Source organism: Lactuca saligna, chromosome 3 (assembly GCF_052625555.1).
Source record: "Lactuca saligna cultivar CGN05327 chromosome 3, ASM5262555v1, whole genome shotgun sequence".
In the NCBI taxonomy this organism is placed as follows: Eukaryota; Viridiplantae; Streptophyta; class Magnoliopsida; order Asterales; family Asteraceae; genus Lactuca; species Lactuca saligna.
In genome coordinates, this window is record NC_136419.1 from 139,348,565 (window position 1) to 139,365,947 (window position 17,383).

Here is a 17,383-nt window from a genome sequence, read left to right on the forward strand (position 1 = left end):
AAGTTCCTTCTCAAGCTTCTGAACTTCACCTCTAGGGCAGTACTCCTTTCTCAGTAGGTCCTTTAGTGTGTCCCAGCCCATGGCATTGGCTGTTACTAAGGAGAGTGAATTGACATGGCCATTCCACCCTGTCAAGGCCCTTTCAGTGAAGGTGGCAGCAGCGAACTTGATTTTGCTGTCTTCGGGGCATGAGCGCATTTCGAAAACAGCTTCGGCTCTTTCGATCCATTGGGACAAAGTGAGGATTCCTCCGGTCCCATTGAAAAATGTAGGTTTACAGATCATGAAATTTTTATAAGTACACCCCTGTACACGAGAGGGGATTTCACCATGTCTGGAGTTGGTGCCCATTCCGGCTCCACTAGCATCGCTAGAATTCATTTGGGCCATGGATGCCATCACAGCTGTGGTCACAGCTGTTTGAAACAGCACTGGATCGAACTGCGGAGGAGGAGCTGGTGGAGGTAGAGTTTGAGCTGCAAGTCTGCCTCTGTTCGGGCGCTTGTGGGGAGGCATCTTTTACTAAAAGTTCATAGAGATAGTGACAATAGTAAGAGTCTATCGCAAGTATGATAAGAGTGTTTTATGGACTAAATCAACATAGTTAAAATTTTGGTAGAGAATCATAGCAATAGAGTAGTTAACTGCCAATTACTGGTAGTAATGATGTAATACAAGTTCGGGAAAAGTGGCCTAACAATAGGTCATACATCAAACCAAAAGGAAAATGTTGGCAGTATAGAGGCCTAATTAGAGTACTTTCAAAGTTAGGAATGTTTACAGACAAGTGCTCTACTGAGCGTAGGAAACAAGAGGCTAGTCATTAAACAAAAGAGTGAGATGTTTCGACATCTTCTACTGGTGACGGGTACCCATTGGGCGAACCCTCAGATCTGCTAGTTGGTGCATAACTTCCTGAAGTTGTCATTCATGATTCCTCTGACGTGCTCGAAGTTCCCTCACTTCGGCTTGGGATGCAGCTAGTTGTTGCTGCAGAGCCTCGTTGGTCCTCCTTATCCTATCCATAGCTTCTTCCAGTTGGTGAATGCGAGCAGTGTTGAGGTTAGAGTTGGCATCAACCTCCACAACTTGGCCAATTGCTGCTTGACCTTGCTCGACATTCCTAGCAATCCTTCGGACCATAATGGGCAAGACTCGATCCGCTGATCCTCCTTTGCTTATGTTGTAGAATATTCGGTCTCCATCGTAAGGTACCGGCTGACGCTGCTCATCGCTCCATCGGTTCATGGTTATTGCCCACATGGGAGTGGGGCCTTGAAACACTGGATGGGGGTTAGGATTTGGAGCTGCTAGTGGCAAGTTGTTGACTTTTGGCTTGGAGACGGAGTCATCCGAGAAGCCTTCAGCGCGGTGATCATCCAAAGGAATTTGATGATCATCTTCTGGCTCCTCATCTAGCCATCCTCCATTGCCTTGGTTTGGGTAATACGGGTCGTCGGGATGGTGGAAGCCAGCCATGATATCTACGCGAGAATGGGGAAAGAAAAGGTTAATAGACGTACTAATCTAGAATACTTTTAAGATGATCGTTACTAGTTGGTCCAATACTTGCATAGTGCATACCAATTACATATAACCGAAGCAAAATAGTCCTTCAAATAACCAACCCTAACTCCCGATCCCCAATCAAATAAGAACAGGAAATGTAGCAAAGGTAACAGATTCTAAGTCTATAGCACCCTAGTCACATGTAATCGTGATGTACCCACTTAGCGACTATTGTCCTACCAGAAACGACCCTTTTAGTTATCACATATGTAGTTAGTAGAGTGCAGAATACTCCTATAGTATTCTTATTCTAACGAGCTTGTGGTAGTGTTGGTAAGTTTTTAGACTTGTTGCAACACCACAATCATTCATAGGAACATGCTAGTCACTCCTGGATAAATGTAGTTCATCGGGCTACATCCCCCCAGATGTGACTATATGTCTCTAAGCTTAATTGTGTTGTTCAACAATCTTAATACTTCTGTTCTGTTCTAGAATGATACTGACCCTTTGTATTGGTGAATGTATATATACATACTTAATTAAATATTTTAGTATTTAAAAGTATATATTCTTGGTCAGAGTGTTTTAGTCCCGAAGTGTTTATAGTTCGTATATCTTTTATGGGTTGATATACTTGATTCACTATAAACAATGCTCTGATACCAATCTGTCACACCCCAAAACCGAGAACGGCGAAATACATTTTGGGGTGGAGGACGTCATGTACAGTATCATTACAATTGCATAATACTAAAAGCAAGAAACAACAACCATTTCATTAATATAGTAATAATAATTACAATTGTGTTTTGCACAGTGAATAGACACCAAAAGTATAACAAAAATAAAAGATGAGTCTTGTATATGCTCCATCTTCTCCAACAGCTGCCCTGTACCTGTCTATCTTTGACCTGAGGATACAAGTTATTTTGAAAACGAGTATCAGCATAAAGCTGGTGAGTTCATAAAATTTTAGTGTCATTGTTTTTGTAAAGAGTTTTACGAACATGTAATATAGAAACTGAAACTTATGTTATGAGTAGTAGAAATCTCTAGAAAATCCTATATTTTCCAGAAAGGTACATTTGTAAGTCAATCCTTTGAGTGTGTAATAGTATTATCATTGAAACCTTTAATTGTAAAAGTGTAGTAATGAATCTCATGTGAGTAATATAGCTGAAGAAATGTTATGCCCGCTAACAATAGTAGTGGGGTATCTTTAGTTAGTAATGGATCTTTAATTACTTCGAGATATTAGCTTAGACTTTATGTCTTAGTGTATTTATTTGGGTATAAGTGTAACCCCTCATGTGACCAATTGTAAAATTGTAGAGTTCCTGATGACCTTCCCAGTCATGCGTAGTGAAGTAATGTAGTGCCACCCCTGGGCGTAGTCGGCTCGAACTGTAGTTAACAGTCGGGATGTAATAGCGTCAGTTCCGTATAGATCTATACATGTAGTGTTGCTTTCCTTCCGGGAAGCCCTGGTCACATGGTGTGAGTGTAGTAGAGTGCCTTATAGAGGGATAGTGTGTTATACTTTGTATTAGTGAATTCTCTTATGCTTTAGTATGGTATACTTAAGTAGAGTAACGAGTACTAGCCTTAACTATACCTATTATAGTTAACTAGAGTATATGAATTTCTGCGTCTGATCAACAAAGGTAATGAATAAGATGAAAATTTTCATATCTAACACAAATATATATGATATATAACTAACAAATCAACGACAGTCGGACGGACAACCAATGCTCTAAGACCACATCAAACAAGAATAGAAAATAAGGCGAGCTATCGGTCCTAAGTCCTTCAAGTCTTACTTATATAAATATATTAGTGTAGATATATTTTTAAAAAGGAAAGTAGTTGAAACATAGTTTTGAAAATAGTTTAACAACAATTTAACCTTAAAAACGCATTTGATAATTAGTTAAAACAGTTTCATTGATACGTATCTAAAAGTGTAGAGAAATCTCTTTCTGCCGATATATTGTAAATCACATACGCTTTGATAATAAAACTTGTAGTATTGTACTATATCCCCCCCAGAACATGTAAAAACACTTAGAAAGGTTCATTAAGGGGTATCAACTCACCTGAAATGAGTGGATCGGGTGGAAGTGTCGGATGAGCGCTTAGTGTCAAGTAAAGACTTGAACACCCTTTAGGACCCTAATACCATATGGAGACATATGTTTACAAGTAATTAGTGATTTAAACTCTAATTAAACACATAACGACATCCTAGTGTGAATAAAAGTTTTGTGGTTGAGTGCTAGAAGGCTAATGGGTTGCAAGGAAAGAGTATAAGACCTCACTATAGAGTTTACTCTTCCAAAACTCACCTTAAGTGAGTTTACGGTTTGGAGACCACATCCCCCATGAGTTTACGGCCGTAAACTCATGGGATAAGTGTAATTGAGTGTTTCCAAGCCTCTTATGGTTCTAGAAGTGGTTCTAAGGTAATGTACAAGGCTATAGGGGTGTTTAAGGTTAAAGGAGGGTACTCCCTTGGAGTTTACGGTCCAAGGACCACTCCTTGGGAGTTTACGGCCATAAACCGCTTGGTTTACGGTGGTAAACTCTTGGACACCTCCATTCTTTGATTACAAGGCCCTTGGCTCATTCCTAACAAGTTCTAGTGAAGGTATAAGGCTCTTTATGGGACTTAAACTCTTATTTGGCATGTTTTAAGGGATTTTACGGTCTAAGCATATGCTTGGGCCGTAAACTCTAGTTTACCCCTCAATTGACAAGATTTAGGTGCTCCAAGCCCGAAATAGCTAGTCCCTAAGTCATATCAAAGCCAAAAATGGGGTTTAGAAGTGTTGTGGGGCTTGTTTTGCATGTTTAGAGTGTGTTTACGGTCTAAGCATGTGCTTGGACCGTAAACCCTCTTTCAAGCCCTAAAAATTTTTGGTTCAAGGTCCAACACTTCTAGATTAAGTCCAAAACTTGTTTCTAAGCTTAAAGGAAAGCGATTTGGCATTTTTCGCACCATTTTAGGTGTTTACGGCCTAAGGAGCTTCTTAGGCCGTGAACTCCTTTCATTTGGCTTCCTTGAATGATTTTTGGGTTAAAACACAAATCAATGATGTGTAGAACAAGTTAGGGTAAGAGAACTAACGTTTTGGAGGCGGAAACTTGCGGTTTTCGGGTGAAATCGGACTTGAGGAGAGAGAGTAGAGAGAGAAAGTGTGTCTAGAGTCTTAAAAGGTTTCTATGGAGTGTCCACCCTCCTTTATATAAGGCTTGGGTGTTGTACCCGGTATACGACTACCCGATACTTATGTTTAACGAGGTTTAAACTTTTTACCCGGTTAAATGGTCGTAATTAAAAATAAACTTTTTTCCAACAAAATGGAAATATAAATTATGTATTTTTATTTATTTTATTATGACGATAATAACATAAAATACAAATAAATAAAACATTTATATATTTGTCCACCCCAATTTAACGGAACATTTATCAAATAGAATATTCTATTAACGGAAATGGGTTATAATGACGGAATAAATTTTTTGATTGTCACAAACTTTGACTTTATTTTTAATATTATATTTTTAACAGACTAGGACAGGAAAATCGTTTAAAAATTCATAACTTCTTCTTCAAAGTACGTTTTCATCTATCTTTTTACCATTGTACTACTATTGACGAGACCTTCGATTCTCATTTTGGTTGTGCCAGCTAAAAGTCACTCGATCTTTATTTCGAGTTTTTAGATGTATACTGCTATTCCAAAACTTAGAAAAAACATAACTTCTTCATATGAAGTCAGATTTTGGCGTTCTTTTTACAAACTTTGTCAGGTTAACGTATTCTACGACTTTCATTTAGATAGTCAAGGCTAAAAAATATTTTATTTAAAAACTTTATTTATACACTTATAGTGTTTTGCCGGATTTGTCGCAGATCTTCGATTGGTCATAACTTCTTCGTTATAACTCGGTTTTGTGATTTCTTTATATTTTTGGAATCATTGTTAAAGTATCTATCACTTGTTTCATCCCAAATGAGTTTATTTAATACTTCATTTTTGACCTTATTTTTCATTTCCATAAATTTATATTTTTATTATTTCAACATAAATTACAATAGTTAACCTAGACTATTACATTGTGAATTTATAAGTATCTAGGTAGAGTTTAGAACCCAATCACTATAGAACTTCTCTAGTTATGACAACTGACATCTACGTTTACCTAGGTGATTTCTCGTTACGGTTTGTCGATTCTATAGTTTTAGATCGAGACATCTGGTTTACTTCCAGGTTCTGGAAGATGTTTCATGAAGATTTAGGTACTAGACTATATTTCAGTATTACATATCCTCCGAAAAAAAGATGGGTAGAGTAAGCGTCACATTCAGACAATCAAGGGCATGTTAAGGGATTGTATCATTGTTTTTGGTGGGAGTTAGGATTCCTATCTTCCTTTGGAAGAGTTTGCATATAATGATAACTATCATTCCAACATTGGTGTATCTCCCTATGAGCTTCTTTATGTGAGGAAGTGTTGGACCACAATCTGTTAGGGAGTGGTTCGACAAAGGGTCATGTGTATCACTAGGGTGGTGCTCAAGATGTCACACCCTTGGCTGCCGGCGAAAACACTGAGGTGCGCAATGTAAATCAGTAATCATAGTTCTCAAACATATATTTAACAATACAAATTTAATATTCTATTATTACCAAAATAGAAATTACATTGACAATGGCTATTACTAAATCGTGACACACCTAACAATCCGACGTTTACAAAGATATAATATAACTAAAGGAAAGTCTTCTGAGCGAACATTTCCGACCTGCTAAATAACCTGAGAATACATGCATTAAAATACCTCAACAAAATTTTTGGTGAGTTCTACAGGTTTTGACACTGAGTATTTTTATACCCGAAAGTGTTTGATAAAATTTAGCTGGTTGACCAGCTTTTATAAATATTTACTTTTCTATTAAAAGTATAAAATAATTGAGTTACAAAAATGTGTTATGACTTATGCATAAATACCATTTGTTCAAATCCAAATATATAAAAGTTGGAAAATACATATAAGTAATTTAGAATTATATCAAAATGCATTTTTATATAATGACTTTGAATATCAAATTATATAAAAAATAGGAAATGTTACCCTTTGTCAGAACATAAAATAACCAACTTTACTCTTGAAACCTTATACAAGAATTTGTATCATTTATATGAAAAACTCGTAAGTTTTGAATTTATGAACTTACTAAATTCGTATCGTGGCAATAATTAAGTATTATGTTACTTAATATGAAAACCGACACTTAACTAGTGGGGCAAACTCCTCCCACGTAAATATTGTGTTTTCTTATAAAAACAAATGGTTTATGTAAATAACTTATTTTATGTAAGTTAATAAATCTTTTCAAGTCGTGTCATGATATTAATTAAGTGTTAAATCACTTAATTTTTGGTATTGACACTTATTGCTTTGAGTCACAAGCTATCCCACTAAATACAGTTTCTTTCAACTAGAATAAGTGAACATAAACCTCGTATAAATCCATTATCGATTTTGTACGGTAATGAAACAAAACTAGGATTTTATAAATAAATCATAACCGAACTCGTAACAATGTAATTTATTATTGCACCGACACCATAATAGGGCGTGCTAAAGTCATTCACCCCATTGTAACACATGGTAATGTTCTATAATGCTAACGTCAGCACCAAAATCCATCTCATCAGACATAGTTGTAGCTAGCAACTCCAGGCAGGCGGTTGTACCGTATAAGATCATCTCACTTGACATTAGTCGTTCCCTTGCGGATTAACAATTATGAATTCGATGGTTTCTACTAAGTATTGAGATATTAGCTTTCGCTAAACCGGGAATAGTTTATAATGGAAACTCAATTGTATTGGATCTGGTATTCGTAATAGGTATGATAAACCTATATGGAATATGTATGATAAATCTATATGGAGTAGGTATGATAAACCTATATGGAATAGGTTTGATAAACTTATATGGAATAGGTATGATAAACCTATATGGAGTAGGTATGATAAACCTGTATGGAATAGGTATGATGAACCTGCATGGAAAAGGTATGATAAGCCTATATGGAGCAAGTATGATAAACATGTATGGAATAAGTATGATAAACCTATCTTCCATTCTAAATTCACTAGATATGTAAAATTATTCACCATTTAGGAAAATGGTAACTGAAATTCTTATAATTTAAAATTTTATCATAGTAGATACAATTTTGATGTCGTGGTAGCATAATAGCTAATTTTTGAATTCATCCAAGTTTGGATCGACCGTAAATTTACATTCCCCATATTTAATATAAATTATATGAGAATATTTTTAATACATTTAATTTGAAATAAAAATAAAGTATTTAAGTACAATACTCGACAATTATTTATTTCGTAAATAACGACTCTTAGGTTCTAAAGTCGATCATGTTATTATTTGCGATAAGAATAAATAACTAATATAATGAAGTTATATTTTTATACTTAATATAAAAATATATTAATAACTTCTCAATACATTTTCACATAACCTTTTATATATATATATATATATATATATATATATATATATATATATATATATATATAAAGTTAAATCTTATAATTTTAACGAATAATTATATAATTTCATGAGTTTAATATTCCATCAATTATGACAATATACTTTCATTTTATACATGGATAATATTTTTGGTCGTTATCATATCGTTTCGTGCTTCTATTAAAGTTTGATGATTTATCACCTAAATTATAATTATATCAAACTTTAATAGACACGCATATACTCTCCCTCAAAATATCAAAATAGTAAAAGAGGAGCAGTAGAAAATCACCCTTGAAGCGTGAGTTTGATCTCGATCCGTTTTGTTGAAGCTTTTCGTGAATAACCGCATGTTGACGTCTTTTGAGTTAAAACATGGTCCTAGACAATTTTTATAGTATTTTAAGTCAAAGGGACATGTTTTGAAATACTTTTTATTCTCATAAGAAAATTATTTGGTAATTTAATAATCACAAGGATTGATTTGTGATAAGTTAATTAAAAGGTGGCCATTTTAATAAATCTTAAGACACACAAGACTTGTTTTGTATGGTTTCCAATTAAGGGACTGATTTAAGTTTCAAGGCTATAATGGGGGTTTGATTTCTGATTGTCAGAAAAATGCAATTCGGTCAATGTGTCTCAGTGAAGACCCTCCGGTCTCACAACTTGGGTTGGACCCTCCGGTCCTAACTCAATAAGGCACAAAATAATATACAACATAAATGACAAAGAAGAAATGCATGATATCACATAACTCAGTATAAGCATATAAGACCCTCTAGTCACACAATATTACTAGTCAGGTAAGTATAATGAGAAGACTCACCTTATAAGTAAGCAAGTATGTCTCGTACACAATGGTAGGTCTAGAGTCTTCCTACATACATCATAATAACAACTTTCAGAATTCTAAAATACCCTTCTACTTCTTGGATTATGTGCTTAAGCGTATAACTATAATTGGTATGTACTTGACCCGAGACTAGCATGGTCCATTTAGGTTGCCTTCACCAGAACAATCTGGCAGGATGGATGTTTGAGAAAGAGGCTATTTATGATTTACTAATATATTATAAGTATAATATATTAATTAATAAATCATAATAGTTAATTAGTATTGATCAAGAATTAATTTAGTAATCAAAAGAGACTAATTAAATTAACGGGGACAGCTTATGTAAATCAGTGATATATAGTGTTTGGGATATTAGTGCATGATGGGTTAAGTTTATGTAAGTATCCGTAAGAGTAACCCACATGAGATATGGATAATAACCTAAGTGTATGGATTAGGGTTTACCTATGACTCTTGGAATCCTACACTATATAAATGTTACCCTTAGCCAAAATTGACAGTCTATGCATTCTAAGAGAATCATTACCAACTTTGGCGGTGTCTAGCCTCTCTATCAAAGTATTCCTTTGTTCATAGTGTTTGTGAACCATTTGAGGCATCACACTTGAGGTGATAAGTTCTTGAAAGGGCAAAACTACAAGCTACAGTTAAGAGGTATTCTTCTAATTTGATTTTATGATTCCTGTACCAAAATGGTATGTTAGTTATAGGCTTCATGCTTTGGATAATTTTTTTGAATGTATAACTTGAGATAACTTAGATCCAAAGCTATTAGGGTTGTATGTGCACCATAAGAGTGTTATAGGACTTAAGGAGCTAAGCTCTTCAAAGGCCATAACTACAAGCTACAATAAAGAGGTATTATTGTAACTAGTTTTATGATTAATGTACCAAAATTGTATGATAGTTGTAGGCTTCATGCTTTGTAAAATTTATTGCATCTATAACAAGAGAAAACAAAGATCCAAAGCTATTAGGGTTTCATGTGCACCATAGGAGTATTATAGTGCTTAAAACCCAATAGTGGGATCAAACCCTAGGATTATTTTTTGTTATATGTGATGCTTGTTAATTTTCAAAGCTGAAAAAATTGATTTTCTAGCCTCTGACTAATGAACTCGCCAAGTCCAATTCCTGACTCAACGAGTCCACTCAGTAAAAGAGCAACTCCTGGAGTCCAGTTCATGTACTCATTGAGTAGATGCTTCTAATGGTAGATTTTCAGGACTTTTGGCCTATTTTGGTTTTGGATCATCACCACAAAATGTTTTAGTTCATAAAATTTGATTTCGTTGGTATGATATTGATTATACTCATCCAATGAAAAGGTAATTGTCAAAGTTTTAAGATAATTGTTGTTTATATGATAAACAAAGTTAATTGTAAATTGTTAATATGAATTATGTTTCCATATGAGTTAAATTAGATCAATCCAAGATTATATGATAATTCTATTTGTTAAAATTGATCAAAATATTTTTTAATGACTTGCATAACTTGTCCTCAAGTTATGAAATATTAAAAGGCTCATCCATTAAAATGACATTAAACTCATAAGTTATGAAAATGAAAAAGTTTTCAAATCTTGCAAAACTTGCCCTCAAGTTTTGGTATTTGAAAAGTCTCAAATTATGAGAACATTAACTCTAATAATTGACAAGTTTCAAAAGTTACATCTCTTGGGTTCATAACTTAAAAATTAATTAAATAGTTTTAATTTTGAATTTTTAATAACCTAGATGCCTTGAATAGTTCAATTACACCTTATGGACTTTATTAAAGTGTTTAAATAAAAGAAAAGTTTAATAAATCCATAATGACATGGATTAAGTTTAATTAAATTAAGTGCATAATTAATTAATAGAATAAACCATCTAGTATTTTAAATTTTCAAAATACACCCTTATACTATATAAAATTAAAAAGTTTAATATATTATAAATATAGGCAAAAAGTCAGTCTTACCGTTAGTAGGCCTCATTCACGAAGCCGGTCTCTAAGGGGGGTATAAGGTCACTACCTATTAAATTACATTTTAATGGGTGTCCACTCTCACTACCGCTTTCTTGACTGGTGGAGCGTCGTTAGCCGAATGAGTAGGATAGAACATTAATTTTCATTAAAAGTATAATGAAAATACCGAGTAACTAAACACTTATTAATTCCCAATCTTAGTTACTTAGGAAAAATGTGAATTTGGTGCTAACCCATTAAATTGCACTTTACACCTTCTTAGGTCGTTAGTGGAGCGTGTGTGGTTAACCGACATACTAATCTGGGACTAACAGTTAGTGGCAAAGGGTAGCTTGATGTTAAGCATAGATCAATGGAGTGTGTGTGCTTAACCGGCACATTGATTATGTGATCTGTAAAATTAAGTGTATCAAGCTAATTTGCATGGTTATTAACACCTTGTTAGTGACCGTCGGCATCCCAGTCACAAACTTGAAGGGAATACTCGAGATTAAAATTGTCATTGAAAACTTCAATGAATGTCAAAAGATCTAGGAATTTCAATTCATTTAAAACCTAAAAATCATTTTTCGTTTTTCATGGTGGAAATTGGTAAATCGTCACTTACCAACTCTTAAATATTTTGCAATTGTATTACGACATCCCTCTTCCGAATTGTAGAATATTGTGTTCGGCCCTAGCCTTAATATTTCATGTTGGGTGTTATATTAAGGACTTAAATCAACTATCTTGAATTTCTCTCATTATCGATGTCTAGATTAGAAAACTATGGTCTTCCTAAATCACTTGGAAAAAGATGTCCTTATGAGGATGATGCCCCATAATTGGATCGTGGAAAAGGAAATCATACTTCACTTCCTCCACCTCCTCTAATAATTCTGCCTAACCCACAAGTTCAAAGACTTGAAAAGTTCAAGGTCACTCAAGCCTTATTGGCTAGCAAGCACCAATATGGAAGGTCTGTGTGTGCACATGTCTTGGAGATGAAGTCACACATTGACAGGCTAGGAGTGTTAGGAGCCGTTGTGTCAAGGAAGTTGGTTGTTGACCTGGTTCTTCAATCACATCCAGAGTCGTATAATCAGTTTTTTAAAGACAGGTATATGCAGACCACGGCGTGTCCCTTATAGATCTTATATATTTGCTAATTGCTGATGGATCAACAATGATTTGGCGCACTCGTAATGCAAATTTGATTGGAATATCTACTTCCCAAACTTCCATGGACATTGACAATAGAAACATTGGAAGTCCAGAAAAAGATTTAGTTTTCCAAGGGAAAGGGAAAGGCTAAGTTTGTGATTGTCTTGTGTACCATTCCAAAAGAGTCTTTTTGTTTCTATTAGTAATAGAATGGGCATTGGTTGCGAAGCTGTCGTATCTACTTGAAGGACCATAAAGATGGTAAAGTCAAAAAGTTTGACTCTGCTTCAGGTAAGTCCACTATCTAACTCTATTAAGTTCCTGTGTGTAGATTATTAATACATGATGTGATAAGATTATATTTTGATGTATTGTAGGATCAAAGGAAGCTTAAAGGAAAAGCATGCAGAGTCTGATCATGAAGAGATGGATTTTGATTGCATGGTTCGATGATCGGATTTTTAAACAGATGCTTAGGAGTTATGATAGATTACGTAGGAATATTTAGAAACATAGTTTTCATATGTACTTGCATTGTAAGGAAAAGTGTTTCGCATTTTATAAATAAAAAGAAAATTTTCTTATATCTTATTTATATTTCCTTACAATGGCATTTGTGAAAATTGATGATTGTATGTTTCTATTTTGAGTAATATGGATTTGATTCTTTTGTTTGTGGTAGTGTCAAAGTTTACCAAATAAGGAAAGATTCTCATCATCAAAGTTTCAATTGTCCAGAGACATGGAAACGTGCAACTTGTATTGTGTGATAAATGAGAACTTTCATCTTCGGAAAATTAAGACTAATTCCTTGTTCACATGTATATGTGAGTCAAGTGAAGGACTAGGGGATCGGGTACATTTGGTTGTGCACTGGTTAGGTTCATCACAAATAACGATAAGACTATTCGTCATAATTTACAAAAAGTTAAGTAAATATGGCTATGCTTACATAGATTCATATTTAATTTTGTTAGATTCACATATGAATGTGATTTTTGTTGACATTCAACATCAAAATGTGAATGTCCACTAAGAAATGTATACATTTTAAAGATTTTTGTTCCATGATGGTTATTTACATAGAGTATTAACCATAAAATTACTCTCCATTAACAAGTAATCAATGAATTTTCAATAATTGTTAAAATAAACAAGTACAATAAATATTCAATACATAAGAAATTTTGAACATAGCTATTGTATAAAGAAACTTAAAAAATAAAAATTAAAAAATATTTTTTTATATATCAATATTGATCTTTAAATAAACAAGATGAAAAATATTGAAAATTGTTGTACTCTATGTTTTTTGCGATGAAAAAAACATGATTAAAATAAATAAAACAAAAAAATGAAATGAACATATATATTTCAAAAAGTTATTAATTTGAAATGTTTTAAAATAAATTACAAGAAATAACATATACTAATGAGAAAATAACTCAAGTCTTGAAATAAATGCGTACTTGATTAATATATATATATATATATATATATATATATATATATATATATATATATATATATATATATATATATATATATATATATATATATATATATATATATATATACTAGCCGTTTACCGCGCTAAGCGTCAGACGACAAAGAGTTTTTTTCGGAAGATAGTTTTATCAGTGATGATTAGTTTCCTTTAGACGTGAGCTATTCATTGCGGTCATTTGGTAGACTATTTTGTGTCGAATAGTTCATTTCAACGGATAGTTTCTTGCTAGGTGCATAATCATACAATACAAATGAAGTTGAGTCTATATTTGGAATTTCATCTAATAGTTCGTACTTGATTTTACAATATATATAAATAACAACAATCTGCGATCATGTAGTTTTGTACATTTATAACATGTCCAATATATAAACTACACCAATCTGCAATCATGTTGCTTCATCTGTTAGCCCTGCATTAAACATCCAATGAGCATGTAAGACACATATTTGAAGAAATTGTAAAATAATAAGTTGTTGATTGTACATTGTTAATCACATAAAACTTCTTTGTACACAATGTTTGATGTGTAGATTCCATCATTATCAAAAGTTTTTTCCACCTTTAGTAATACATTGGTATTGACACGTGATATCCTTCTGGACAAAGCCACATAAAGTTGGGCATGTGTGAATACCGATTCTAGCAGATAAACACCTACATTTGGAATTGTTTGTCCTTGAGCTTTATTGATTGTGATAGAGAAAATAAGCTGAATTGGAAATTGTTTTCTCTTTAGTTTGAATGGAAACATCTCATCGTCAGACATACATAGAGGAATTCTTGGTAAAAACACTCTTTTTCCAGCATGTTGGTCAACAACTATCTCTGCATCAATGACATTTTGTTGGAAAGCTCTACATATCCATCCGGTGCCATTACATAACCCATTTGAAGGATCGATATTTCAAAAAACTATTACTGGGCACCAGTTTTTAACTGAAGATAATAAGGGGGTACACCACTAACATTTAGCGAGTTCAGATATTCCATCGGATATAAGTTATTTTTGTCATCTTCCGCACATCAAAATTATCGTAAACTTTTTTCTCGCCAGAAAATCATTTGATCAACTTATTATTAATCTCATCAACACTTTCATTTTTAGTTGACAATATCGCCCTCAAAATCATAAATTTTGAATCGGCACTGTTAAGTTGCAAAGAAGGAAATATTGCATCAATAAGAGCATCCACTAAATTAGGTTTATCAGTGTATGGAATGGACATGTTATCAATTATATGAATAAAGGAATCGTCCAATGTTTCCTCCTTTCCATCACCGACTCGTAATAAAAAAAGATCAGAAAACCATGGGTCATTTACCGCTCTCATGTTGATATTTGATCAAAGCATTTTAACTGAATCCATAGAGGTGACATTCATAATCTAGAGCCCATAATTTGTGTTCATGTGCCATGTCTCATGACTCGCAACACTTGTCCAAAGTCACCTCCCATAACCATTATCTTTCCACCGAAAGGGAGCTTCTCATCTGTGATGTCTTGCATTGTCCGATCTAAATCTTCTACCGCCTGCCTCTTAGCCATTGTTGCTTCATCCCATATGATTGCCTTTGCCTCGCGAAGTAGCTGAGCCTTCCCGCTTGGTTTAGTGTTCTTGCATATCGAGTTATTATCAAGATTGAGGGGAATTCCAAATCGTGAATGAGCTGTTCTCCCTCCTGGCATGTTGTTAGCCACAACACCTAACGTGGTAGTTGCAAGTGCAATAAGACCATGGGCACGAATATTGGCCAACAAAGCATTGTACAAAAATGTCTTTCCAGTTCCACCGGAACCATCTATGAAGAACACACTTGTAATATTTTCATCCACATGCCTCATTATCTCATCATATGCAAACTTCTGGTCTGGATTGAGAGAGTCACGTGCAAGTAAGTCTTCATTTTCCACATTTATAGAGTATTCTTCTTGCACCTCACGATAGCCTGTTGATTGTAAATCGATGTGTGCACTGACATTTGGAAGGTTGTAATCATTAAGCTTTTTACTCAAAGATTCTAGGAAGACTCTAATGTCGATGAGGACCATATTTTGCACTCGTTCGGCACATCCATATTGTTTCATATAATATTCACAAAGAGAATCATAGTGGTCGTCCCATAACATGCTAACATTTCTTGGTTCACAAAAAATGAGCATCGTCGCAAATAACCTTCTAACTGTTTTGGGAAATTGAATAAGGAAGCCTTTACAAGTCATTGTGATAAATTATCATCGGTCTCTATTAAACCTTTTTCAAGAGCTACTTTTCGAAATGTAGGGTGTAATAAATCATTGGTTGTGTATAAATCTTCAAAGCAGGTAGGCCCAATAATATGACATAAAAGCAGGCGTAGGTAGTATCTCTTTCCTTCAGCTGGATTAGCATAAACAAGTCGACCAATCATTGATTTATGTTCCCTAGTCCACCAACAAAGATTGCTCTGATTCCATGTAAAATGTTTGGGAAAATCCTTATACAAACATTTTCTCACAATGGAATCTTCTTTATTCTTCTTGAAAAATGTTGTCAACATTGAATTTTTTCCTTTCTCCCTATCAACAATGTCTTCCATTCTGTCACCGTCTTTGAACCTAACCAGTTGTTGATTCGGAAGATGTATTTCCAAGGCCATCACATACGGGTGGATTTTTGAAAGAGGAAAGCTAAATACTCGCCATAATGCCTCAGGATGGGATACATAACGTGCATCTTGAAACTTTCGTATCTCATTAATAACCACATTTCTTGGTCTTTATCAATATGGATAACTTATTTGTCATGGCCCTTATAAACATAATTGAAGAGGTACTTCACAGACTTTATACTCGAACAAACCTCAAGGTTGATATGAAAATTAAACATCATTAACAACTTTGGGTTTTATGGAGCCACCCATCTATTATCCAATGTTGTATTTCGTACATTCACCGAAATTTCATTATTCCTCCTTTTATATAATAGATATGAGTCCTCTCCTTGTGATGTATTTTCATTAATTGCCTAGGATATCTGAAATGATATATTTTTGGCACACCCTGCATACATGGAGTTTTTCTCGTAAGCTACCACAAGGACCGTGCATCATGTGACTTTTGATAAGATCATGCATTTCAGGAAACCTTATTGGGTCGGGAATTTCCGCACACACAAGTTTTTCATAATCATCTGGATTATTCATCTTATATCCAGGTATCATTATTAAGAGGACATGTGCTTGTGGCAATCCACGCTTTTGAAACTCTATCACATACACATATGACCCCACCACACCAATTATATCTCTATAATAACTGTACCTTGAGATCCTCAAACTTAGGATGAAAAAATCTTGCAAGAAGGTCCGGTCGATCTTGAGCTGACTGTCCAGGAAATAAATCATCATCGAATTCTTTCCATTTTGAGTTGCACGTCATTGTAAGAAATTTATTAGGCCTCCCATCATCTTCAACTAAATCCATGGCATCCAGAAATCTTCGTTGCATGTCACATGGACCTCCAATGAAACTTGCAGGTAACACAACTCTTTGTCCAACCCTACTTGGTTCAGCCTCACCGGCATTGAAGCAATCAACGACGCCCTGGTATAAATCGGCTCTAATTTGGTTTGGTTCTTTTCAACAAAAACAAAACGTGTAGTCTCAATCTTTATATAGGTATCTACTACAAACTGCTGGAACAATCTCCCTCCCATAAAATTCACATTATCATTCGACCGTGTCTGGAACTTGTAAAAATAGTACTCCCGCATACTTACAGTATTTCTGCCTTTTTTTGAAGTAGATTCTTTGATACCATAATTT

The 17,383-nt window shown here is 34.2% G+C and overlaps 2 protein-coding genes across 2 annotated transcripts; both read right to left on the reverse strand.

Annotated features, from left to right (window-relative positions):
- Positions 1-14,983: 14,983 nt before the first annotated feature.
- On the reverse strand, positions 14,984-15,628 carry LOC145036018 (uncharacterized). The gene has a single exon (XM_078984508.1). The coding sequence runs from the start codon at positions 15,626-15,628 to the stop codon at positions 14,984-14,986; it is 645 nt and encodes a 214-aa protein (XP_078840634.1).
- Positions 15,629-15,795: 167 nt separating this feature from the next.
- On the reverse strand, positions 15,796-16,215 carry LOC145036019 (uncharacterized). Its single transcript, XM_078984509.1, has one exon. It carries the CDS (start codon positions 16,213-16,215, stop codon positions 15,796-15,798), a length of 420 nt encoding a protein of 139 aa, XP_078840635.1.
- Positions 16,216-17,383: the final 1,168 nt, after the last annotated feature.

What these genes read in the sequence shown, in the direction of transcription:
- LOC145036018 (XM_078984508.1), bottom strand. Translation starts at nt 15,628, where the DNA reads ATGGTCCTCATCGACATTAGAGTCTTCCTAGAATCTTTGAGTAAAAAG.
- LOC145036019 (XM_078984509.1), bottom strand. Translation starts at nt 16,215, where the DNA reads ATGGCCTTGGAAATACATCTTCCGAATCAACAACTGGTTAGGTTCAAA.